The 25,061-nt window shown below is 45.7% G+C and overlaps 1 protein-coding gene across 5 annotated transcripts in view; it reads right to left on the bottom strand.

Moving 5' to 3' along the window:
- SEPHS1 (selenophosphate synthetase 1) overlaps positions 1-24,448 on the bottom strand; it is a 29,367-nt gene extending 4,919 nt beyond the window's left edge. Inside the window, exons 1-7 of one of the 5 annotated variants that reach the window (XM_022580544.3) lie at positions 24,131-24,448; positions 21,071-21,340; positions 16,450-16,553; positions 14,320-14,427; positions 13,297-13,451; positions 9,797-9,887; positions 7,741-7,840 (exon numbers count right to left, since the gene is read on the bottom strand). In XM_022580544.3, coding sequence (XP_022436252.1) covers positions 7,741-7,840; positions 9,797-9,887; positions 13,297-13,451; positions 14,320-14,427; positions 16,450-16,553; positions 21,071-21,263 — 751 coding nt within the window. In that variant the 5' untranslated portion in view covers positions 21,264-21,340; positions 24,131-24,448. Of the gene's footprint in view, positions 1-7,740; positions 7,841-9,796; positions 9,888-13,296; positions 13,452-14,319; positions 14,428-16,449; positions 16,625-21,070; positions 21,341-23,293; positions 23,709-24,130 lie in introns of those variants that run through there. The other 4 variants (XM_022580543.3, XM_022580541.2, XM_022580542.3 and 1 more) reach the window with 4 other exon arrangements.
- Between the last annotated feature and the right edge of the window lie 613 nt (positions 24,449-25,061).

Below are 25,061 nucleotides of genomic sequence, written 5' to 3'. Positions count from 1 at the left end.
CTGCTTCTCCATATAATCTTCAGAATGAGTTTGCCGATACTCACAAAATAACTTGCTAGAATTTTAGTTGGGATTGCATTACTCCTGTATTTCATTTTAGGGGGGAAAGTAACGGAAAGGCTAATTTTGGAATGAAATATGCCCTGTGTTTACAGAAGTACTCTGGGGCGAATGCCTTTTTGGGGTCCATTTCCTCTCTTTAGACCAAGATCTCTTTTACTTGGGTGCAATCTCAACGACACATGCAGAGAGGAGAATCGACCCTTCTAGTCCATGCTGCTAGATAAGCAACTAGGACAGCCCATCCTATTAACACACCCGCACCTGGTGCAGTGGGGCAGCCGATGACATTTAACAAAGCCAAGACCTGCACTTCAGCTCTTCCCAAGCTTTGAGGACCATAGTAGATAAGAGGACCCACTGAATCCTACAGTCAATAAGAGGGATTCAATTTTTGAGGTACTGATTACCACTTCTTCCCTGTATGGGGAATTACTGTTGCTAATTTTTACTACGGAAATTTCAACGAAACACAAAGTAGAGAGTAGCAGCCCACAACGAACTCCCACGTACCCAACAATGCCCAGCTTCAACCATCACCACCTTTCTTCTGGGGCCTCATCTACTCCTGCCCACTTGTTGGGGGATGTGGAGGGTCCGGGGCGTGGGCAACTTTAAAGCCAACCCCAATCATATCACTTCGCCTATAAATACAATATTTCCGTGTGTGCCTCTAAAAGATAAAAAAACTTTTAACAGCCACAGTATCATTATCACACCAACAAAATTGATACTACATTTGATTGTTCTCTCTTAAACTTCTTAATTTTTAACAGTTTCCCCTCCTTTTCCCCCCACGTCATTTACTTGTGGAAACTGAGCCATTTTTTTCTGTAGCATCTCCTGCATTATAGATGTGGTGATCTCCCCCGATGCTGACATGTTCTACCATCTTCCTGACTTCCTGTACTGGTGTTCAGGACCAAGGCTCCAAGAGACTCAGGTTCATTTTTTGCTGGCAAGAATACTTCATGGGGGTGGGGAATATCTCAACGAGAACCTTTCACCAAAAGGTTTTAACAGCCACTGATGTTTGCTGTTGAGGTTCATTAAATCAAGGGATCAGCAAAAATGGCAACTTTGTAATTTTTCCTGTGTTTATTAGATGTGACCTCTATAAAGAATTCTTTAGAAAATATGGTTTCCCTGAAATACACTCCATATAAAACAGGTAAAATAAGGGGTTGATTCCTTTTATTTCAGAACAAGTTGGTGCCCTAGCAACTTCCAAAGGTGACCAGAAAAGTTTTAATTATCATTTGTTTAGATACTTGATATGGTCACTCTTGTCTTTGATACTCAAACTGCACCCCCCTCTCCACTGTGACGGGTGGGAGCCCCTTCAAGCTGTCGGGAAGTGACACGACCCCACTAGTCACTGACAGTGCCACCACTTTCAGGCACAGGAAGGCCAGGCTTAGCTTCTGTACTTCCTGTCCCCAAACTGGAATCTGCCATTTCCCCAGGGAGTCCTGGCACTTTTTCGTGGAGAACATTAACCTTCCGAACAGAATCTGGGCACTAGGACTTCAGGCCTGCAGGTTATCACTACTTCTAGGCCTTTTCAGTAGGCACGGAAATGAACATTTTTATAGAAAAAAAAAAATCCTGAGTTCACACTGATAATTCCAAATTAAAGATTACAGATTTCACTTAGCTTCTTTGATCTTACTACTTCTCTCTTATTCTTAAAATCTTTGTTCCTAACTACATTAACTTATTTGCTTTATCTTACTATGCCAACATTCTCACAAACACAAACCCACTGATGACAATGAAATATTTTTGTGGATTTTTGTTCTGAGGATGTGCCCTGAAACTACCAGGCTCAAAGTGATTTGAAATAATTCTTCATGTGATTTTGCCGCTAACTTAGAAATATGTTGAACGACCTTAAAAAAATTTTGGTTCGCTGGCAGTCTGTATATCTTCTTTGGAGAAATGTCTATTTAGGTCTTCTGCCCATTTTTGGATTGGGTTGTTTGTTTTTTTTATTATTGAGCTGCATGAGCTGCTTATAAATTTTGGAGATTAATCCTTTGTCAGTTGCTTCATTTGCAAATATTTTCTCCCATTCTGAGGGTTGTCTTTTGGTCTTGTTTATGGTTTCCTTTGCTGTGCAAAAGCTTTGGAGTTTCATTAGGTCCCATTTGTTTATTTTTGTTTTTATTTCCATTTCTCTAGGAGGTGGGTCAAAGAACCCTGAGAAAACCATAATTCAAAAAGAGTCATGTACCAAAATGTTCATTGCAGTTCTATTTACAATAGCCCGGAGATGGAAACAACCTAAGTGTCCATCTGATAAAGAAGATGTGGCACATATATACAATGGAATATTACTCAGCCATAAAAAGAAACGAAACTGAGCTATTTGTAATGAGGTGGATGGACCTAGAGTCTGTCATACAGAGTGAAGTAAGTCAGAAAGACAAAGACAAATACCGTATGCTAACACATATATATGGAATTTAAGGGAAAAAAAATGTCATGAAGAACCTAAGACAGGAATAAAGACCCAGACCTACTAGAGAATGGACTTGGGGATATGGGGAGGGGGAAGGGTAAGCTGTGACAAAGTGAGAGAGTGGCATGGACACATATACACTACCAAATGTAAAATAGATAGCTAGTGGGAAGCAGCCGCATAGGACAGGGAGATCAGCTCGGTGCTTTGTGACCACCTAGAGGGGTGGGATAGGGAGGGTGAGATGGAAGGAGACGCAAGAGGGAAGATATATGGGAACATATGTATATGTATAACTGATTCACTTTGTTATAAAGCAGAAACTAACACACCATTGTAAAGCAATTATACTCCAATAAAGATGTAAAAAAAAAATTTGGTTCGGAGTTGTAAAATATGCTGTTTTAACTTTTAAGTATAGAAAACTATACAAAACATTTATTTCCAAGTCAAACTTACAAAACAAAGCATGTTCAGAGAGGGTCTGCTTCCTCCCTATTCCCTCTTATATGTAACCATTTTTATTAATGATTTATTTTTTCCATTGTTTCTTTTTGAAAGTATAAAATACATATTATTAATTCATATTCATTTATGAACATACATTTATGAACATACAAATTAATTCATTTATGAACATAATTCATATTCACTTATGAACATGCTTTTTTCATCTGGCCATATCCTAGAGATAGCTCCCTAGTAATAAAGATTTCTTGTTCCTTTTTATGGCTGTATAGTATTCCTCTGTGCACAGAGATGAGATAATCCAATCAGTCACCTAGTGATGGACATTTGGACTGTTTCCTTCTTTTGCAGTTATAAACAGTGCTTCAATGAATAGCCTTGTACACATGTCATTTCATACTTTGGCCTCTGGGACAGACGCACAGAAGTGGGACTTCTGGGTCAAAATAAACGTACACAGGATTTTGCTAGATATGACCAAACACTCCTGCATAGTGTTCTGCCATACTGTATCCCTACCAATAATGTCTACAACTTAAGGATGGGGAATCTTAAATGCTCAAATTATAAACAAACTAATAACCCACATGGGTAAAAATAAATCCATTACAAATTACTTTCTTATTGTTAAACTACTTAATTTGAAGGACCAAAGAAAGGAAAAAGACTCCTTAGACTTTTTTTTTTTGCGGTACGCGGGCCCCTCACTGTTGTGGCCTCTCCCGTTGCGGAGCACAGGCTCCGGACGCGCAGGCTCAGCGGCCATGGCTCACGGGCCCAGCCGCTCCGTGGCATGTGGGATCTTCCCGGACCGGGGCACGAACCCGTGTCCCCGGCATCGGCAGGCGGACTCTCAACCACTGCGCCACCAGGGAAGCCCTCCTTAGACATTTTGAACGGCACAGGAAGAGAAGTACGAATGAAAAGCCTTGGTTGTAAGTGATAAGAACATCTGAGAACACAGAATTAAATAATTACAATTCAACTTAATGTTGAATATTGCCAAAGAAATACTCCTGGAATGCAGGAAAAAAAAATTATAAAAAAATTTGATCTCAAAATAAATTGTTCAAAAGTAGGCAAAAAGTAATTTAGTTATGGCTATCACTCTGGTAGAACATCTGGCCATTAAACATTATGTGTACTAGGATTATATAGTATGGAAAAAAGAATTTAGTGATATTAAATGAATAAAAGCAAATTCCAAATATGAGTAAAATGTACGCTAACCATTCGTTTACAACGTCAACAATAAGACAACAATAAACCACCAACCAAACCAACCAACCAACCAAAGGAAAAAATCCTGGGAAAATATTTTTATACATAAAAATATTAACAGAAGCTGTTTTTGGCTGGTGGGATTATGAACAATGTTTTTTCTCTTTTTTTTCATTTTCTGAAAGCTTTTCTATAGTTAACATGATTTTTTTTTTACAGTAGAAAAACTATAGAAAATAAACAGGAAGAGAAAACATATCAAAGAATCTTTAAAATGTAGCATACTCTCAAAAACTGTGGTATACCACCACTCTGGGAATCATTTAGCACCTTCTAGAAAAGCCGAGGCAGTACTGCCCTCTTTCCTACACATGTGCACCAGAAGTTCTCAGCAGCAGTCAGTCATGGAGTGGAAGATTATACAGTGGTGAAAACAATGAAATCCAGCTACACACACCAGCAATTGACACTCAGGAATATTGAACAGTGTACAAAACAGCAAAAAGGAAATAAAATGACACAGGGATGATTTAATAAAGCAAAAAATGCAAAACTAACTTATTGCTCAAGGGGACAAGGCTATGTGGCAAAAACAGTTTAAAACACATGAGAATAAACATTAGATTCAGAACAGCGTCGCCCCTTTCCCCGAGCTGGGTGTGGGAGGGGCCCCTTGGGGCTTGTAAGGCCAGGTTCTCTTTCTCACATGAGATGGTAGACACATGGGTACTGTACTGCTGTTCCTTAAGCCCTGCACAAATTTTATAAAATAACTTTTGTATCAACTCAGTATCTAATAAAAATTTTTAATAAACAAGGTGGGAAAGGCAGATGTTGGAAAAAAATCTTTCACATTTTTTTTAAAAATTAATTATTTATTTATTTTTGGTCGCGTTGGGTCTTTGTTGCGGTGCGAGGGCTTCTCATTGCAGTGGCTTCTCTTGTTGTGGAGCACGGGCTCTAGGTGTGCAGGCTTCAGTAGTTGTGGCTTGTGGGCTCTAGAGTTCAGGCTCAGTAGTTGTGGCGCACGGGCTTAGTTGCTCTGTGGCATGTGGGATCTTCCCGGACCAGGGCTCAAACCCATGTCCCCTGCACTGGCAGGTGGGTTCTTAACCACTGCAACACCAGGGAAGCCCTCTTTTCACACTCCAAAGTGATTTTAAAATCAGAGTTTCGGAGAAGATCTTTTGAGATCCCCTGTTCAACAATCAAATTTCTTCTTCTTTTTAAATAATTGAAGACTTCATGGCTTAAGTATTGCATATATTGGGTTCAGAGTCATTTGGGGTAAGTTGTAGAATGGGAGGGATGAGATTTCTGACTGCTGGCTCAGCGAACCCTGAGTAACTAAATAAACAGGGACTTGTTTTAGGATAAGATTTTTGAACTTCATCTAGAACTTCGTCTTCAAGTATCTTCAAAGTTCCAAAATAGGATACCACACAACCCAAACCCAGGTCCTTAAATACAACATGCAATTAATGATGAGGAAGAAAACTGATATTTCCAGAATAAAACTGTACCAATTTCTATCACAGGCTTATGTAGATAGAACAAGTGGGAGAAACAGTGGCCTTTATAAAGTTGGACAGATTTGGGTTTGAGAATAGACCTGCGTGTATTCCTTACATGTATTTCTTTTCAGACAAAGGAGGAAAAATAGGATCCAATTCACAGGATTGTTCAAAAGATGTCCATAAAGTACCAAAAAGAAGGGCTAGCACAGAGTTCACTCATTCCATCCAGATTTAATGACCCCTGTGGTGTGTCCTTCACTCTTCTAAGTGCTGTGGACACTGCAGTGAACAAAAGAGAGCTCCCTGCCCTCCTGGAGCTCACATTCTAAATGCTGGTTTGCTTCCAAATCCTCTGTACAGAGCGACCCACACAGATGCTTTTCCAGAAAGGGTTCCTCTGGCTGGTCAGAGGTTAGGACTTCAAAGACACCCAACAAGGGCTTCCTTCTTTTTTTTTTTTGCGGTACGCGGGCCTCTCACTGCTGCGGCCTCTCCCGTTGCAGAGCACAGGCTCCGGACGCGCAGGCTTAGTGGCCATGGCTCACGGGCCCAGCCGCTCCGCGGCATGTGGGATCTTCCCGGACCGGGGCACGAACCCTTGTCCCCTGCATCGGCAGGCGGACTCCCAACCACTGCGCCACCAGGGAAGCCCGGGCTTCCTTCTTAATTATAAAATATACCTGGTGCTTTCTATACAGGTATGAACGCTAATGAAAATCAACTGTAAGATGCTTAAACTGCATCAAGTGAGTCCCTTGGCAGCCTTGCTGCTTCCCAGAAGATGAATCCTGGCTCTTTCCTGAACTTTTCTGTTTTACTTTAAACTACTTTTAAGATTCTTAGCATAGTACAAAGTACTGGTTCAATTACTATGCACAAAGGCTGTGGAGAGGGCCTTGATCTCTTACTAAATCATTAAGAAAAGGATAGAATATAACATTTAAAGGCATTATAAGCAGTAGTTTCAAAGCATTAAAAGCGTATCTGGCTTCAAATCCTAGGTCCCCATCGATTAGCTGTGACCTTGAGCAAGTTACTTAACCTCCCTGTGAAATGAGAATAATAGTAGCTACCTTGATAAGGTTGTCAGAAGAATTAAATGAGAAAATATGTCAGGTTCCTGGTACATAATAACTATCAAATCAATGGTAACCACTATTATTATTATTATTTTCTAATCAGTATTAAGAAGCTAGAACTAGAAATGAAATGTCAAAAAATTATGGCATGAGTGTCATTACTCATTTATATACACAAATCTGGGAATTAAAAATATGACAAGGTTAACACTTTAAATTAATAATTCAGTCAAGTATTTCTGAAAACATGCTATATAAATTTCTCTTCTGTTTTTATTGGGGTGCAGAGGAATTCAATGCTGCCCATAATCACAGGAATGTAGAATTTGAAGCAACAGAGAGAAAATGTGACCTCAGCTCTCCATTTCACAGATTCATAAAGTGAACTGATGACTTCATCCATACTTCTCTACTTCTCCCCGGTGCCTGGCACTGCCCCCACGGTGAGCGATTCTAAGCCAGAGGGGACACAGATGCTGGCACAGGCGCAGTGCTCTGGAGAACTCCAGATGCACAGCTCAGAGAGGAGTGGCTGGGGACAAACGCTCACGGCTTCACCACGTGACCTAGCGCAACGTTCAGGCCAGTGGCCAGCCGTTTACTTCCTCTAAGGTGAGTCACATTTACCCCACACTTCTGTCAAGAACGCACGACATAGCTGGAGTCCCACTGGTGCTCCAGGCACCGACAGAGGGGGCTCTGCAATCACTGGCCCAACCTGGCCCATGGCCAGTTCCTCCAGCTAAGAATGTATTCTGGTTTTTTGTTTTCTGTTGTTTTTTTTTTTAAAGAAACGTGTTAAAAGAGTCATGGGGGGAAAAGAAAATCAAAGCAACTGAGACTGTCTGTGGCCCACAAAGCCCTAAGTGTCTCCCGTCCCAGCCCTGCTCAGAAAGCTGGCCAACCCCTGCGTGGCGAGCCCTGGCCGCACCTGTCCTGTTGAGCCTGGCCATGTTCATCATCGCCTCCTGGTACGCCAGCTCCACATCCTCCTGGGTGACCACCAGCTTGATTTTATTCCATTTCTCAGGCTAATGACAGGAACACAGGTGAGGGAGCAAAGAGAGAAAAACGTGATCAGTCTTTGCTTCTAACCACTGAAAGAGTATTTTTTCCTTAGCCATCTTCTGGGGCGTTCTGCTTCCCTAATTCTGCACACAATATTAAGTTTTCTAACTCTTCCCCCCGTGACTACTGCTTTAAGTGGCCGTTAGATATATCATCTGGCACCTTCTCTGTCCTCAGCCACACCTCTGTAGTCAAACACTGCAGCGTACTGGAAACTTGAAACCAGCAAGACAGTTCTGAATGTCCTTGGGTTCTCTTCTCCATCTCCCCTAGTAAGCGGATGGCTTTCATTTTTCATGTAATTTATACTCTTACTGACTTGCCCTGAATTCTGGGATCAAGTCCTCTTGAGGGACAAATGAATGGGAAACAACTTGAACTGTATCAGCTATGAGGACGGCATGGGTGACCACAAAGCACATCCTCTGAAAGACTGCCGTCTTCCCCCTTCTTCCTCAGTCTGATTTTTAAAGGATCTGGCATCGCGATGCTGAAGTTCATGACACACAGTCATCACGGTCCATTTTAATAGCCAGCATTCGTGCGTCTGTTCCTTTCTTGGTAATACCCAACATCTACTGCCCAACAAGTAACTTAAGTCTATGTCTGCGTCCCTCCCTTATCCCCCTGCCCCCATCTCTCCCCCAGAGGTAACAATGATTCTGAATTTTACACTTGTCATTTCCCTGCGTTTAAAAAAATAGTATCCTCGTACGTATAGATGCCCAAACAATACTCTTGGGTTGCTTCCGACCTTTATGAAAGGGTATTGTGCTGTTACTTTGCCTTTGAAACTTGCTTTTTTCAATTCTGAGCATCTTTAAGAAACTGGTTAAAAAAAAGCAAAGGCAGTGTCAAGCTGGGGGTGGGACAAACAGAAGGATCCCAGAGCCCCTCCTCCTGGACCCCCTCTGCCTCACCTGGGCAGTCGTATTGGAAAGCACCTCTGGATTACTGGCCTATAAAAGCCCTATGGTCTGACTCACAGGTGATCACACCTGATGGGAAATCTCCCCATCCTCACTGGATGAGAAGGGAAAAATAACTAAGAATGCGGCCTCCTTAAGAGATTTTCTCTGCTCTGTTTGTCAAGCTAAGATATACCTGGTTGACGAACAACATAAAATTGTTCATTTTCACTTGTTTCTCAGGACTGATGGTTTCAGATGGCAGTTGTAGAAATTAAAAGCATTGAGATATGTGAGAATATACCACAATCATATTAATTTTTGAGTTGTTATGGCAATGAAAAGTCTTAAATGAAGAACAACTGATCATAGCTCATTTGAAAAGTGACTCAGGATAAATATTTTCATATTCTAGATGCTTTCTCCACGACATAATTATTTATCAAAATGTTCTGAGTTACTAATTAGCTTAAAAAGACAAAACAAGCAACCAGAAATGACCAAAAAACTCATGACTAAAATAATTTAAACTGTCAATAAGCCTGGCCTTAAACCTCAAATATCAAACCTTGCACATATTCTCCTCTGTATTATTATTATTTTGGCTCCGTTGCGTGGCTCACGGGATCTTAGTTCCCGACCAGGGGTTGAACCTGGGCCCTCGGCAGTGAAAGTGCGGAGTCCTAACCACTGGACCGCCAGGGAACTGCCTCCTCTGTATTATTTTTTAGTGATGTTTAAGTATGAAAGACATACCCATCTCAGCACCAAATGAACAGATAACCTGCACTCACTGTCCTCCAAATTCTCATTATGGATTATCTCTGAACCCCGAGCAGGGGATTACCTACTTCAAGCATTCAGTACACGAAAACTGGATCTAATAAAAGAATAGGGACAATTCCCAGGATTTCTGAAGGCCTAGATGGACAGCACACTCCCTGGTACTAAAACTAGAAGAGCTTATTTTAGAAACCACACTGCTGACACCGGAAGGTGAAGGTCACTCACAATGTCCAGCCACTGGTGCACGGCCACAGCCACCTGCGTCCCCAAGGGCTTGGTCAACACGAGCACATCGCCTGGCACTGCGTTATCTGGCCTGAAGAAGAGAGCACAGGCAGGTCCTTGTCAAATCAACCGAGGAGATAAGTTCATCATTGTCGGTTAAACAGGAGAAAGAAAAGGCCGGTAAAACCACTTGTGTGTTTGCAAACACTCACTTATATTTAAGCCAACTAATGCCATGTATTAGAGCTCTGCCGTTTACTACTAGGATGACTGACGAACAAAACATTAAATGAAAAGTGAGGAGGCCACGGACTTCGACAACACTTAGGCCAGTGACTTATCAGTTTCCCAAAAAAGCAAATCGCTTAGTCTTCAAAGGCCTCATTAGGCCCTGATTCAGCCATGCTCTTGTGTACTTTTCTTTTTCTTTTTTTTTTTGTGGTACGCGGGTCTCACTGTCGTGGCCTCTCCCGTTGCGGAGCACAGGCTCCGGACGCGCAGGCTCAGCGGCCATGGCTCACGGGCACAGCCGCTCCGCGGCATGTGGGATTCTCCCGGACCGGGGCACGAACCCGAGTCCCCTGCATTGGCAGGTGGACTCTCAACCACTGCACCACCAGGGAAGCCCTCTTGTGTACTTTTCAACACAGACCCACCAGGGTTCTGAGGCAACAAGACTTCTGGAACAAAAACGGTTGTTCCTTTTCTTTCTTTCCTTCCTTCCTCCCTCCCTTTCCTTCCTTCCTTTCTCTCTCTCTCTCTCTCTCTCCTCTCTTTCTTTCCCTTTCTCTCTCTTTTTTTCACAATCACTTATATGATAGAGATGCAGGTGGGATTTCTCAGGATGTGGGATTTGGCTAGAATCCGTGGGTCTAATGTTTTGGTGATTTCAGCATCAATGTTTCAAACTCAGAGTTATGACCAATAAGTTTCCTACTTGGTACACAGGGTCCCTGTCTTAAAGACAGAAGGCAAATACTAAAAAAAGGCAGCCCTAAAAGCAGAAAGACTGTCCCCCCTCAGACAAAACTCCCATCTCACTTGTATCCTCACGACCAGGACATGGGTCTAGCACTCATGTCTTTCTTGTCCAAGTTCAAGGAGCTGTCCACACAGCCATCCCATCCCCTGACAGCGAACAACTCAAATACTCATACGAGTCGATTAAAACGCCAGGGGCACAGACTTAAAAATCAACAACTAGCTCCTCGACTCATCCTGTAATATCTATATCCATTGCTAGCTTTGAAAAATATTAATTCTGGGAGGATATACCAGAAACTCATTTTCCAAAAACGGGACCTTAAGACATAAATGCCTTTCAATTCTGACTCAACTGCACCTGAGAGCTGATGTGCTCTTGTGCGTCACTGGTTATGTGCAACCTACAAATCTGTATCAGCAAGTGAAGTATGATAACATTGCTGGGTTATTTTTAAGTTTGTGGGCAGTCTTTTACAAAATGTTATGACCTGCATAGGTGCATTCTTATTTTACAAAGTAAGCATACATGTTGTTGACAAAAAATTCATTGAAGCCTGTTTTATTGTTCTTTCCTCTCCCGTTTTTTGGCTACAGCTGGGTTCCTTTTCTATGGGAAAGCTGGAATGGGGGAGACAGGTGCAAGTTCTCTTGTCCCATCTAAGTGGAAAGTTTGAGAACTACCAACATAAAACATAGGAAAATAAAACCTGGATGTAGGTAAAAGGCAAGACCCTTAACACGGACGCACCCATCAGTCAAAAAAATGGACCAAAGACATGAATACATGAAAATTACACACTCACCCTTACTCTCAGGAGTAAGGCAAAGACCAAGGAGGCTGTCACCAGGCTGTGCTAGTTAGGATGGGGCAACCCAGCACTCTCACTGCTGGTGGAGCCTCTATGAAGGGCATTGCTGGTGGAGCCTCTATGAAGGGCAAACTGAAGACATCGATCAGAATTATGGTGCACAGGCAATGGACCCAGCAATTCCATTCTGAAAAATTTCTTACCAAGAGTCACACATGCAAGATGATCTATGCATTGGAGTACTATGTGTAATGTCAACGTAACTGAAGATAATCCGAATGTCAAGAGTTACTTGTTTAAAAATACCCAAGACTGGTCAAAGTGTTTGCCACTAACGACTGAGGGCAGGTGAGGGATTCTGCACCGCAGGGCCTTTCACACCCCTGGAGTTCTGAACACAGTGCCTGCTCACAAAATCAGATAAAACAAACGGAGCTTTTGCTTCCTCTAAGAATAGGACAAGGTGGCTTTTCTGAATAAGACATCAAACACGAAAAGGGCCAACTTCTGTTGAGAGAGAAACTTCTCCAAGGATCTAGAAATGGCCAGAGGGCACAAGAAAAGATGCTCACAGACCTGGCCACCGGGGAAATGCCAATCAAAAACCCAGTGAGATGTCGCCTCATACCCACTAAGACAGCTATTACCAAAAAGACAGTAAAACAAGTCCTGGTGAGAGGATGTGGAGACATCAGGGTCCCATCCATGGCTGTGGGCAGGTAAAACGGTGCAGCTGCCTTAGTCTGTTCCTCAAGTTAAATAGTTACCACATGACCCAGTAATTCTTAGGTATCTACCCCAGGGAATTGGAATGTATATCCACACAAAAAAACTTGCACACGAGTGTTTACAGCAGCATCACGCACCACAGGTGGAAATAACTCAGAGGTCCATGACCTATGACTGGATGAATAAACTGTGGTCTGTCCATACAATGGAATGTTATTCACCCATAAAAAGGAATGAAGTAGTGACACACATGCAAGATGGATGAACCCTAAAAACACGCTAAGTGAAAGAAGCCAGACATAAAACATCACATGTTGCATGATTCCATTTATATGAAATGTCTAAAACAGGCAAATCCATGAGACAGAAAGTAGATCTGTGGCTTCCAGGGGATGGGGGAGGAGGGAGTTGGGAGTGGCTGCTGTGGATACAAGGTTTCTTTCTTGGGGAGACGGAAATGTTCTGGAATTGGATAGTGGTGATGGTTGCGCAACTTCGTGAATACTAAAAGCCAATGAACTGCGTACTTTAAAAAGCTAAATTTCATGTTATGTGAAATTTTTTATATGAATTATACTTCAGTAAAAAAAATCTAAAACTTTTTTATAAACAGGGATGAGGTACTGATACATGCTGCAAAATGGATACACCTTAAAAAGATGAGCAAATATTCTGTGAAGTGGAAGAAGCCAGGATGGAGATGGGGGATGGAGATGGGGGCTGGCGGTGGGGTGTGACAACCGAGGGGGTGGATGGAGTTTCTCGCTGGGGCAATAAAAGTGTCGTGAGGTCAACTCTAGTGAGGGTTGCAAAACCCTGTGACTATACCAAAGACGACTGAATTTATAAACACTTTAAATAAGTGAAATGTATGGTATGTGAATTAGTATCTCAATAAATATATTTTTAAAGAAGAGAGAGAGAGAGAGAGAGAGAGAGAGAACCTGGCCAGGGGACATGAAACCAAAATCAACTTACATGATAAATTCGTTGGGCTGGCAGACAGTTGTAGCCACACCTCCTAAAACAATCCAGGGATTTAGCACTGTTTGGCCGCCGGTTACAGATGTTCCGGCCTCCTCTGCTGCATCTTTAAAACCCTGTATAATTAGGGGCATCACTTTATCCCTTTCCTACGGTTTAAAAGGACACAAATTAAAAGTCACATCATTCAGTTCAAAACCCAGAAAAGAGAGTCTACCCCTGTAGTTATAAAAAGATCATAAAACCCTTACAGGAAGCCCTGAGAGTTTACAGAAGGGGCAGGGAACAGTTCACATGGTATAGCCCTTTTATCAAAAGTCGGAAGAGATCTAGGTCACAAAGCGAATGTAGCCCAGACGACAGAGGAGCAAACACCGGAACAGGCTGGGTGCACAGGGCTGCCCTGTACCTGAGCCAGCTCTCTGGACGGTCCTTAACCAACCCGTGACCAGCTAATGCGTGCCCACGCGCCCGCTCCGGTTGTCTGTGTACAAGCAGTGGCCCGAGAGCACGCTGTGAGGGCAGAGAAGGGCCTGTTGAATGCTCAGTTCTACGCGCAGGGCAAACTTCTGGCGGGGACGAAACCAATTACCTGTCAAAAATAATCTAAACAGGAGTTCACCTCTGGGCCAAGGAGGGGGTCAGGCAGCGAGGCCACAGATGCTAGCGGGTGAGCACAGGGCACCCCAGCCCCACCGCCGTCCACGTCACTAGCCAACCGTGACCGAAGAGTCGGGTGCCCGGCCTGGAGGTGCTGTTACTGCGGCCTAAACGTCACCACAACACACGCACGCAAACGTGCTGGCTTCAGTTTGCCCAGGAGAGAGAAGCGGAAGCAGCGGGTGGGGATGGAGACACGAAGAGGCCAGCCTATTCTAATTCGCTGCTAACTGCCAAAAAGCAGAGGGCGGGTGGGACATGGACAGCCTGACTTCACGGCGGGGAAGGAGGGCCAACCAGACAAGTGACAGGACCACAACCGGGGCCGAGGATGCAGCCGGACCGGCTCCTGCTTACCCTGTCGGTCATCTTATTGCTGATTCCAAGGAGCATCAGCATGTTGTCGCATTCTGTGACCCCCATGGCGTAGAGGTCGCTGAGGACGTTGGCACAGGCTATCCTGCCCTGGAAGAGAGGGGAGACGTGAGCAGGCGCCACAGCGGACTTGCCAGGACGTGGTCCCCGGCTCTGTGCTTCATGGACTCACCGCCTTTCCTCCATCACAAAACCACTCTCGGGCATTCCCGTTACCACCTCTCCTTTCTCGTGCAACACCCATCGTCTCCAGGTTCTTTCCCGTTCTAAACTTTAGGGAGAGGTCTGCAATTTATTTGGGTGCGGAACGGAGCGGGGAGATGTCGGGGAAAAGCTTGGAGTGCTTGGTTTCAGAGGAGCCGGAGTGGAAGTGCTGGGAAACAACTGTGCTAAAGAAGACGTGGAGCTGCCGCTTCTCACGAGCAGATCCTTAAAAATGTCACCTTTATTGGTTATAGAGAAGATGGGTTTTATATACCTAGACGGAGAGATCTGGGGAGCTTCTTGTACGAGATAAACAGGAAAATCATCTTGGTTGAGAAACAAAAAGAAGAAATAAACGACACCTAGGCCTGAAATCAGATTGTTTTCTAAAGACAAAGGGAAGCATTTCCCAGTAAACTATAAGGTTTTATTGAGGAACTCTGAAACAGTACTCAACAGAAATGTGGTAATAAAGATTTTCTACTGCCAAGAGACATTTAAAAAAATTTTTAAAGTTGCCCTTCTCTAGACAGTAAAGGAGAAAACGACCAATTTTTCTTTCTGACGTAAGGGTAATCAAACCACAAGTTACTATCACTTCCAGCGGCCGTTTCATTGCCCGTTTATGCTGTCTCACGACCTCCTGGCAGGTCGGCAGGGAGCCTGATCACCTCCTGTGACTCACTCGAGGTAACGGGCGCAGCGCCGTCAGCAGCTGGGAGGCACCAACCACAGGCTCGGGCTGCAGCGACCTGCTGCCCCTTCTGCGTGGGCGCTGGGGTCCTTCTATGAGATGCTGGCACAGGATGAACTCCGGTTCTAGCCCCCTGGGCCCCTGGACAGGTGGGACACCGGGGGAGTGGCGTGCGCGGCTCTCAGGATCGCTGCGCCAGAGGAGAGGCGAGAAACAGGTTTCTGGGAGCGTGCGTGCTTGTCTCCACCTTCAGACCTCCCGGCCTCAGTCCCTACGTGTGGGGCTCGATCCCAGTGCCCCTGGCACAAGGAAGGGCCTCCGGCACTTTCTAATGATAGGATGTTGCCAATCTCTTCATCGGCTCCTCCCAGCTGCCAGGGTGGAGGGTCCAGCTGGGAAGAAGGAGGGGCTGCTGGCAGCAACCCTGCGATGAGCAGGACAGGGTGTCGGGGCAGAGCGTGATCAGCAGGCGGATGCACACGCCACACAGTGGAATAAGACATGGGGAGAGGGGGTTCCCTGGTGGCGCAGTGGTTGGGAGTCCACCTGCCGATGCAGGGGACGCAGGTTAGTGCCCCGGTCCAGGAAGATCCCACATGCCGCGGAGCAGCTGGGTCCGTGAGCCATGGCCGCTGGGCCTGCGCGTCCGGAGCCTGTGCTCCGCAACGGGAGAGGCCACAGCAGTGAGAGGCCTGCGTACCGCAAAAAAAAAAAAGACACGGGGAGGGGGAATGACCAGATTCAGGATCAACGGTCAGGTTTAGTGGTGATGAGATGCTAAGCTCTTTCTTTCTGGACAGAGACATCTAGGATCAGTCCTATTACAGAGGATGGTGAAACACAGGAGTGTGGCATTTACAAATGTCCCAGAAAGAAAAGTACAAGGAAATAAAGAAGAAAACTACAAACACATCAGTCAACAGACACGCTTAACAGGCCACAGGTGTTCTGGCACAGACACACAGGCAGGTACGAAAGCAGCAGGGGACACCCCCATCCACCTTCACTGCCTGCCTCATGCACGGTGCCAAGTGTGAGCAAGGGATCGACCAGATCAGATCTACAACCACGGGAGTCAGGGCAGGGGTAGGATGAGAGCAATTTGTGTAGAACGGAAACAAAAAAACCCACACAAGAATAACAAAACCCCAGCCACCACCCAAAACCAAAAGAGTAAGCAGTTCCAGATGTAAAAACACGTCGGTTAAACTTACCATCATGTAAGGGTCATCGACGATGGGATAAATGTAATCTGTGGTTTGAACCAAGGAAAGACCGCCGTGCCTCAAAGGAATGACACAGGTATCCATCCCGATGCCTGCAAAGATGGGGGTCATCATCATCCAAAAGTCAACAGGAAGAGCCATGTCATTTTGTACCTGCAGTGTTCTGAATAGGAGGGGTTTTGCATAAGACACTTACGGAACACTGCTCACCGCCAACAAAGCAATGTGTTTCCTATCAAGAAGCATAACTGCAATAAACGTGAAACAAAACCAGCTTAAGATAGAAAATGAGAACACAATTTGTTAGTCATAAGACTCAACTTCAACATGGTACAATTTTTAGACTTTAACGATGCCTTGAACAGGAAGTTTCCTTTGTGTTACTGTATCACGTGACTGGCACCATACAGAATTTCTGTAAAGATGAGAAGAGCGCAAATGGAACTTGGGTTGTCTTCTCCATAGTTACTTAGGAGTATATCTTTGGGCATGATTCTGTTTTTCCAACAGAAAATCTGTAAAATATTTTACACATATAAAATGCTATTATAGGGCTTCCCTGGTGGTGCAGTGGTTAAGAATCCGCCTACCAATGCAGGGGACACGGGTTCAAGCCCTGGTCCGGGAAGATCCCACATGTCGCAGAACAACTAAGTCTGTGCGCAACAACTACTGAGCCTGCGCTCTAGAGCCCGTGAGCCACAACTACTGAGCCCACATGTCACAACTACTGAAGCCTGCGCGCCTAGAGCCCGTGCTCCGCAACAAAAGAAGCCACTGCAATTGAGAAGCCCACACACCTCAACGAGGAGTAGCCCCGGCTCGCCGCAACTAGAGAAAGCCTGTGCGCAGCAACAAAGACCCAACGCAGCCAAAAATAAATAAAAATTTTAAAAAATGCTATTATACTACATTTTAGTCAAAAATGACAAAAATAAGAAAGGAAGGAAGGGAGAAAGAAAGAGAAAGAGAGGAAGGAAGGAAGGAAAGAAAGAAGAAAGAAAGAAAAGGACAATGCTAGAACAAGTATTCATTGATTCCAATCAAGCATGTACATAAACACTGTGGCTCCCAAGAAACTTTAAAATTCCATGCATTCCACTCATGAGAAACTTATGTCACCTCTACTAACTTAATGAGCAGGGAAAGAAAAATTTGCTTAACAAGCCTATGGGATATATTTCAACTTATTAAAAATTGTTTCTAAACATTTAGAAAGATAACACAGACAACTGATGGGCTAATTAGAAACAGTTCCCTTTTCCTGAAATCAGTTTAGAAACAGTCAAGACTAGCTACTGCAGGCTACATTTTTTAAAAAAAATCACCTGTAATGCAAACACTTCAAATTCAGACTGGCCTCTCACCAGGTAAGCCTAATGGAGTGCTTTCCTACACTCACCTCTCTCAAGAGGATGCCCTCTGGCCCTTAGGAAGTATTTCAACCTTGCAGCCCAACGGCCAAAAGCAAAGGACAAATCCCATGAAGTACGAAAGGAAGCAGGCAGATGTTTACCGTCTCGATTCAGAATTTCAAACGGAATAAGTCACACCCGAGTCACACAGAGAGGACCACGTGTGGCTTTCTTTCACAACTACCCCAGCACCGTGTCCAGTCCCGATCCATTCTTACTAACACTAAAATAAAATCAAGTTTAGTGAAAGATCGCTCTGTGTAGGCAGGCTGATTTTTTTATTACTACACTAGATGGCAAAGCAGAAACTCTTGGTGGAAGATCCAGTTAGGGAATGGAGGACTTTGCTTCAGAATGGCAAGCCTCACAAATTTGTAACAATGGAACGCTCATTACCAGTGATCAGAAAGCCTGTGATGATTCATCTCAGCGACGCATGTATGCAGAAGCGCCCTCTAGCGGGGCTCTCTAGCACTCAAGAGCCACAATTAAACTCATACCGACTGCTCCCCCAAACCGATCATTCCAACAACTGGGTGTTCCAAGTCTATTACCATTCACTTTGGAAAAGAGGGAAGAAATACTGTTTTTCTTTTAGATTTTCATATAAACTATAGGACTATTGAAAGAGACACTAAAAAGAGTTGCTGAAAGTTAGCTTTAAATGTTTTGTAATGTGGGAATCTTAAACTGGAATTCAATCTTTTTGATTTGTAAAGCAGTTAATTTCTCTTGATACCCAGCATCAGAGCGTGTGAACCATGACTCCCCAGCACGCTCCTGGGGCTGACAAGAAGCTTCCATCTCCTACAAGTCCTCTCTCTCCACCAGGACACCACTCCGTGTTAGAAGGAGGGTCAAGGGCTGTCCACATGGGAACCACCAGCCACATGCGGTTACCGAGCATGTGAGATGGGGCAATTCCAAAGTGACATGCGCTGCAAGTGCACACACTCGATTTTAAACACTTAGTACCGAGAAAAACCCACGTCTTGTTAGCAATGTTTTATATTAATTATGTATTGAAATTATAGTTTTTATATACTGGATTAAATAAAATATATTAGAATTCAATTCCCCTGATTCTATTTTTTTTTTTTTAAATGGAACTATCTGTACTAGAAAATTTTAAATGACACAGGTGGCTCACCTCATCTTTCTTTGGGACAGCACTGGTCTGTAGTGACTGGTCTACAAATCACCTACCAAATTTCAAGAAAGGAAGAGAGAGAGGGTGAGAATGGGACAGGCCATGGGCCTTGCAAACGAGGGTATCGAGTTGAGAGAGAGAGGGCCAGTACAGGCAGAGGGCAGCTAAATGCCAGAGTAGAGGCAGCCTCAAATACCAGACCGAGCAGGGTGTATGTAACCATCAGTGGGTGGTGACGGGGAATTCTAGGTTTCAGCAAGACTGAAACTATCCATCAAAAAAAAAAAAAAAAACCCAAATCATCACTCTGCCCCCACTGCCAGCAGCCATCAAAACATGGCAGCTCTTAAGCATCAGGCAACAGAGGTACCAAGTACTAAGACACACTTATCTTAACATTTCTTTAGTTAGAATACATTTAATAGAAGTGTATATTTAACAACTGTTACGGTTCATCCTTAGAATCCAGGAAATATGACATTCTTTTAGAAAAAAAATTTTAAATACAGGTCAACAGACTTGTGTGTATACGTTATATAAACATTATACATACATACACAAGTATTATGTACATGGGTACAGGTGCACATGGTGCATATACATACATACACGGATAATTTCTGGTACTCACAACAGTTGCAAACAGTGAGTATTATTACCCCATTTTACAGATGGGAAAACTGAGGTTCAGGAGGGTTACGAACTTGCACAGAGTAACATTTATTTCTCTTTCTCCTGCCTGGACCCTTGCTGTCGACATTTGTCCCCTTTTGCCACTGCTGAGTTACAGCAGACGCAGCTCCTCTTCCCATGAACACGTCTGGACTTAAAAACCAGATGATAAGCAGTATGGTGGGCGGAGGAATTGGAAGATGTGGATGCCAGTTCCTGACCCCCACCAAGTGACAGGGAACAGGTTACCCGGCCTTCCTGAGCTCCATGGAGTGCTCAAGAAGTCAACGGGGGCAGTTACAGAGGGGAATGATGACTTTATCCATGAGGTTTTGACTGCATTTGTCTCTGCCCATTCGGCAGCTTATCTTTCCCGACAAAGTTATCTAAGAGCTTTCTCAGTATATTCTCATTTCTTGACAAGCAAGCTGACATCCACTCCACCTCATTCATGTGGTATTTCTCCACGCTGAGACATCAGCTAGATGACGACGATTTTCTAACTGAGCTCCTGCAAGCCCTACAGGCCCCGAGAGTGCAGGGTGTGAATTCTCCTCTCCCACCCAAAGCAACTCTGTGTTTATCTGCTTTATACATCAGGAAAGAAAGGAGTACCCTAGGTTCAAAACCAGTGTTGTAAGACAGAACGTGACCATAAAAGAAATGCAGTTAAAACCTTATGTAAGAAAGCTGATCAACTCATACACCATAACTACAAAACACCCACAAACTCCTAGAATACATGTCAAACACTCAAAAGGCAAAGTGATCACAGTCTTGCATCATGTACTTAACAAAGCACACAAGAGAAGCTAACAAACAGCATCCCAGTAGCCTAGAATTTCTTTCTGAGCTCTGTGTTTGAGAAAAGGCAAACCACTAATGGCAGCAGGAACTGGGTCAAGGAAACACGGCTCTCAAGTCCAGATGCCGTCCTGGGGTCCAGACCCCGTCCAGCGTTCTCACCTGCTGTGTCTCCCTCCTCCCCATGGGAGCTTTTCAAACAATGCCTGCTGCACAGGAACCCCGAGTTCCCCCCAACCCAGGCACTGCTCTCTAAAGGTGTCCTGCACGACACCTTTCCTACTCTGATTTAATAAAAAATGCTTACTGTAATACAATTGTCTCAATCGCATTGTAACAGTTTCAAAATGGTTAGAGCATATTGCTTCATGTTTTTCAAGTCATTCCTCCAAATAAGTTACAATAAGGTAACAGTTACCATTGCTTTGCTCTTTGAATCCTTCTTGCAGAAACTTAAAAAAAAAAAAAGGCAACATGGGAGGAGAAATCTAGTTTTTTGACTCACTGACTACATTGCAGCCAAGATGCTCTACTCAGGGAAATATGAAAGAAACAGCAGTTCACATACCAAGCCTTGGCATAACTGCTCCAAGAAACTGCTCATCTTCTTGGAAGTGGTTCTCCTGTAAGGATTCCAGCAATTTCTGCAGGACATCTTGGGGCACTTTGCAGCCGGTGCCCTTCAGTTCAGTGAATCTGGTTAACCGGAAGCTCTTGTCCAATTCATAACTTTCCGGGTTAAAGGACTCCCGCGCAGACATGGTTCTCGGGCGCACACACCTCACCGCTGGGTTCCTCCCCTCCCTCTCCTACACGGCTGGTTTCTTTACAGATCCACCTGGGTAGCACCGAAACACAAAGACACCATTAAAGAGTTCTTCTTACCAGTACCCGACAAGAATCTAGTGAGTGAATACATGACAGTGAAAAGTAAACATGAAAAGGGCTGCAATCACCAAGACCACAGGGAAACAGCCATCTGGGACCACAACAGTTTGTCACAGTGATGCATAATCTAGAAGTCATTTTAAAAGGTGACTGTACCATTAGAGACATTCTATGGAAGGAGATCTGATGTCTGTGTTGTTATAATGGTGGCTCTGAGGGGCTGCAAGGAAGACGGAACTATGGGCCAGCTGACTTACAGGACACAGTGCCATCTTAAGTAAAAAGTTCCAAACGTTCTTCTAGCCGGCAGCATTACAGGAAAACTAGTCACTTCACCTATCAACCAGGAAGTACTATGGTTTAGAAATTAAATGCCCTGGCTAAAGTGACTTTTCAGAAGACCTTTTACCATCTTTTGCTATCTCACAAAGAAAAATAATATGCCTAACAGATACTTTTGGTGAAAAGGACATCGGTGGATATGCATTTGATGAAATTCTTTACGACGCTAAATTCAGTTTTAGAAAAACAGGTTTTCATTCTGAGCCAGAAGTACACGACATGATCCAAAACTAACAGGAAGCCTCTCTAAAGAACACAACTTGAAAACTGGAATGGCTGTTTAACACAGCAAAGCTCATTTTCTACAAGAGAGCAGTGGAAAGTTTTCTCATGTTTTAATTCAGTGCTATTTCCTAGAAAGCAAACACCCCGCCCAACAAACTAGTACACACACACATCATTGATAAAATATGCTACTGCTCGTTACTGTTTCATTGCAGACCTAAAGTGATAAACTGTACTAAATCACTAGCATTTATGGTACTTGGTATCACTGGAAGTTTCTGGAACAAACTTTTCTAAGCTTGAAGCCTTTGGGGCTACACGAAAACCTTCCACGTGCTCCCGGGGTTTACAAAACTTCCAGACTGATACTTTACTGGGCATAGAATTAGACACCCCAAGTTTTAGGGTCAGTTTCCCCTATAAAATTTATCATTAAGAACATAATTCCCATTTATAGAATTTTCGATCCCCTGCTAAGCCCATCACTCATTTAAAATAAATCTCCTAGAGTCTGAGTTTGGGCAGTAATCCAAACTGTCTTTACAAAACCATGTTTGGGGTGAGCAATGATTTCCGTTTGAAACCTACAACCGTAAAGGAGTAAACCTTCCAACATTCCAAGAAAACCACCTGTCCGAAAGGAGGGCGCCAGGAGAGCTAAGTTATGGAGCTGGGAATTTTGAAGCCATTTTAGAGTTAGGAAAAGTCCAATAGCAGTTTGACTTGGGTTTGGAACAAAAACAACAGTCCTTTCCTCACCAAATGCCTCACACTTAACACCGCCTCACTCCTACCAGGGGAAAAAAAAAATCCAACTCACGAGGCATCCAGTTATTTTCCTACCTCCAATCCCTATCCAAAAAAAAAAAAAAAAAAAGGCGGGGAGGGGCACTTGGAATTCAGGGAGCTAACTTCCTTTTAAATCTTCCTAGGTTTTTAAGGGCAAAAAGTTTAAAACACCTTAAGCCCAAAAGGCACTCAGGAGTTTTAAAATTCGAAATGGAACGAGGGACGTAAACCACACACATCGCATCCGAATCCTAAAAAAACATAAATTCTTACATTTTTTGGACGGGATGAGAAAATGGGGGGGTGGAGGGGGACGTGAGGAAAGGCGTAATCAATGGTGGGGGGCTGGCATAACACGCAGACTTCAACCCCGAAGCCGCCTGTTTACACCTTTAAACAATGACATGAATATTTAAAAACAACGGTTAACCCTTTCCTTCTCGGCCACGTTTTAATTTTTTCAAACGAGGGCGCCAAGCTGGCCGCAGAGCCGAGGGAGCACGGTAAGTGGGGGCGGGAGAGGGGGCAGCCCCGGCCCGGTACCTACCTCCCCCCAGGTTCCCAAGCCTAGGAAATAAAAAACGGAGGGGACGCGGCGACGTGGGCGCAGGGGCAGCGCACCCCCCGGGAAGCACACGTCGGGGCGGCAGCCGGTGCGCCCAGGGCAGCGCTCGGGGACACCTTAAATCCCCGGCTGCCGCCGTTAAAGGCCACCCGGGCCCAGGCTCTTTGTGCGGCGCGGCCCGGTGGAGGCGGAGCGGGGCGGCCAGCGGGGCCATGCCGGCCCGCCCGCTCTCTGTCCCGGCGGCAGCGGCGGGAAACGCGCGGCCCAGGCCGCGGGGCGGGCGTGAGGCGCGCACGGCCCACCGGCCGCGGCGGGTTCCCCGGCTCGCGGGCCGGCCGGGCCGGGACGCCCGGGGTCAGGCTGCGCCCGCGGGGCCGGAGGGAGGACGCGCGCGGACGGGGGGGCGGGGAGGGCCCGGAGGCGCCGCGCGCCGCGCCCCGGGCACCGGGCTAGGCTCTCCCGCCGCGCGCGCGGGCCGCCGCCGCCGCCGCACAAAAATGTCGGCGGGCGAAAAAATTAACCCCTGCGTCGCCGCCCTCCCCCTCCACTCCTCCCCCGCCCTCTTCTCCCTCCCTCCTTCCTCGGCCCCGCGCGGCAGCGGCGGCGGCGGCGGCGCGGGCGGTGCTTCTTTTTTAAAGCGGCCCCACCAAGCCCTGGCTCGGCCCCTCTCCAGGCTGCGCTGCAGAGCGCCGACCGTGCACGGCTCCCGGCGCGCCCAGGCGGCCCGCGAGGGGATCCGCACGGCCGCCCTGGGCCTGTGGGCGAATATTCCCCTTTAAGCCTGGTGTCTCGCCCCCCCTCCCCGAGCCAGGCGCTTACCGGTTCGCTTTGCGCCCTCCGCCTCCTCCCGCGAACGGGACTCCGCCGCTCCCACAATGCACCGGGCGCCGCCGGGCTCCCTTAAGCGTCGCCTGAATAAAAAGGCCGCTCCCGGCGGCGGCGCGGAGGGCGGGAGGGCCCCGGGCCGCGCCTGGGCGCCGCGGGGGCTCGGCCTGGCTCGGCGGGCCCCTGCCGGGAACGGGGCCGCCGTGCGCCGCGCGCGAGGGTCCTTTAAGGGCCGGCTCCCTCCCTTTAAGAGGCGGCGGGCCGCGGCCAGAGCGGCTCGGTAGCTGCGTGCGGCCCGGCAAGGGGGCGGGGGCGATGTGCAGGCCCAAGCGCGGCAATGATTGGTCTCGGGGGAGGGGTGGGGGGTTGCAAGCCAGAGGAGAGGTGGCATCCGTTGCATGATGCAAAAAGGATTGATTTCAAAAGTTGCGAGTTGCATTGGCAGCAGCCTTTGGCGCCCGGGCCACCTCCTTTTCCTTGATCCGCTGGAAGGGCCGGGAGTGTCCCAAAACCTGGCCGGGCTCAACCGCGCTGCATTCTGCGGGACGCTGTACCTGCTCCCCCAAGCGCCCCAAGCGCTGCCGTTGTTCCTACTGGTAGACAATGTGCGTGGAAACAATTTGAAAATCGAATCGGAGCAGAGGAAAGGCCCCCTCTGCTGCGATGAAGGACTTCGAAACACAGACGGCGCGTTTCGTTAATAACGAGTCTCCCTTCTATTGTTCAGCCTGGCTCGGGAGTTAATATGAGCCTTAGTGAACGTGCACACGTCCTGCAAAGTTTCTTGAACGTTTCATGTGCTTGGTAGGAAGTCAAAGCTTAAGGTTCTTCAGTTACATTGTTTTCTCTCCACGGGTTCAAGTAAACATGGCAGTCTAATACTGTTTGTGTTTGAATGGACACCCATAGGAGCGATTCAGCTTCT

The sequence above is a fragment of the Delphinapterus leucas genome, chromosome 2, assembly GCF_059928025.1.
Source record: "Delphinapterus leucas isolate spDelLeu-1000000601 "Yukka" chromosome 2, BTC_Dleu_Yukka2, whole genome shotgun sequence".
Classification (NCBI taxonomy): Eukaryota; Metazoa; Chordata; class Mammalia; order Artiodactyla; family Monodontidae; genus Delphinapterus; species Delphinapterus leucas.
This window is presented reverse-complemented; position numbering and strand designations above follow the sequence as displayed.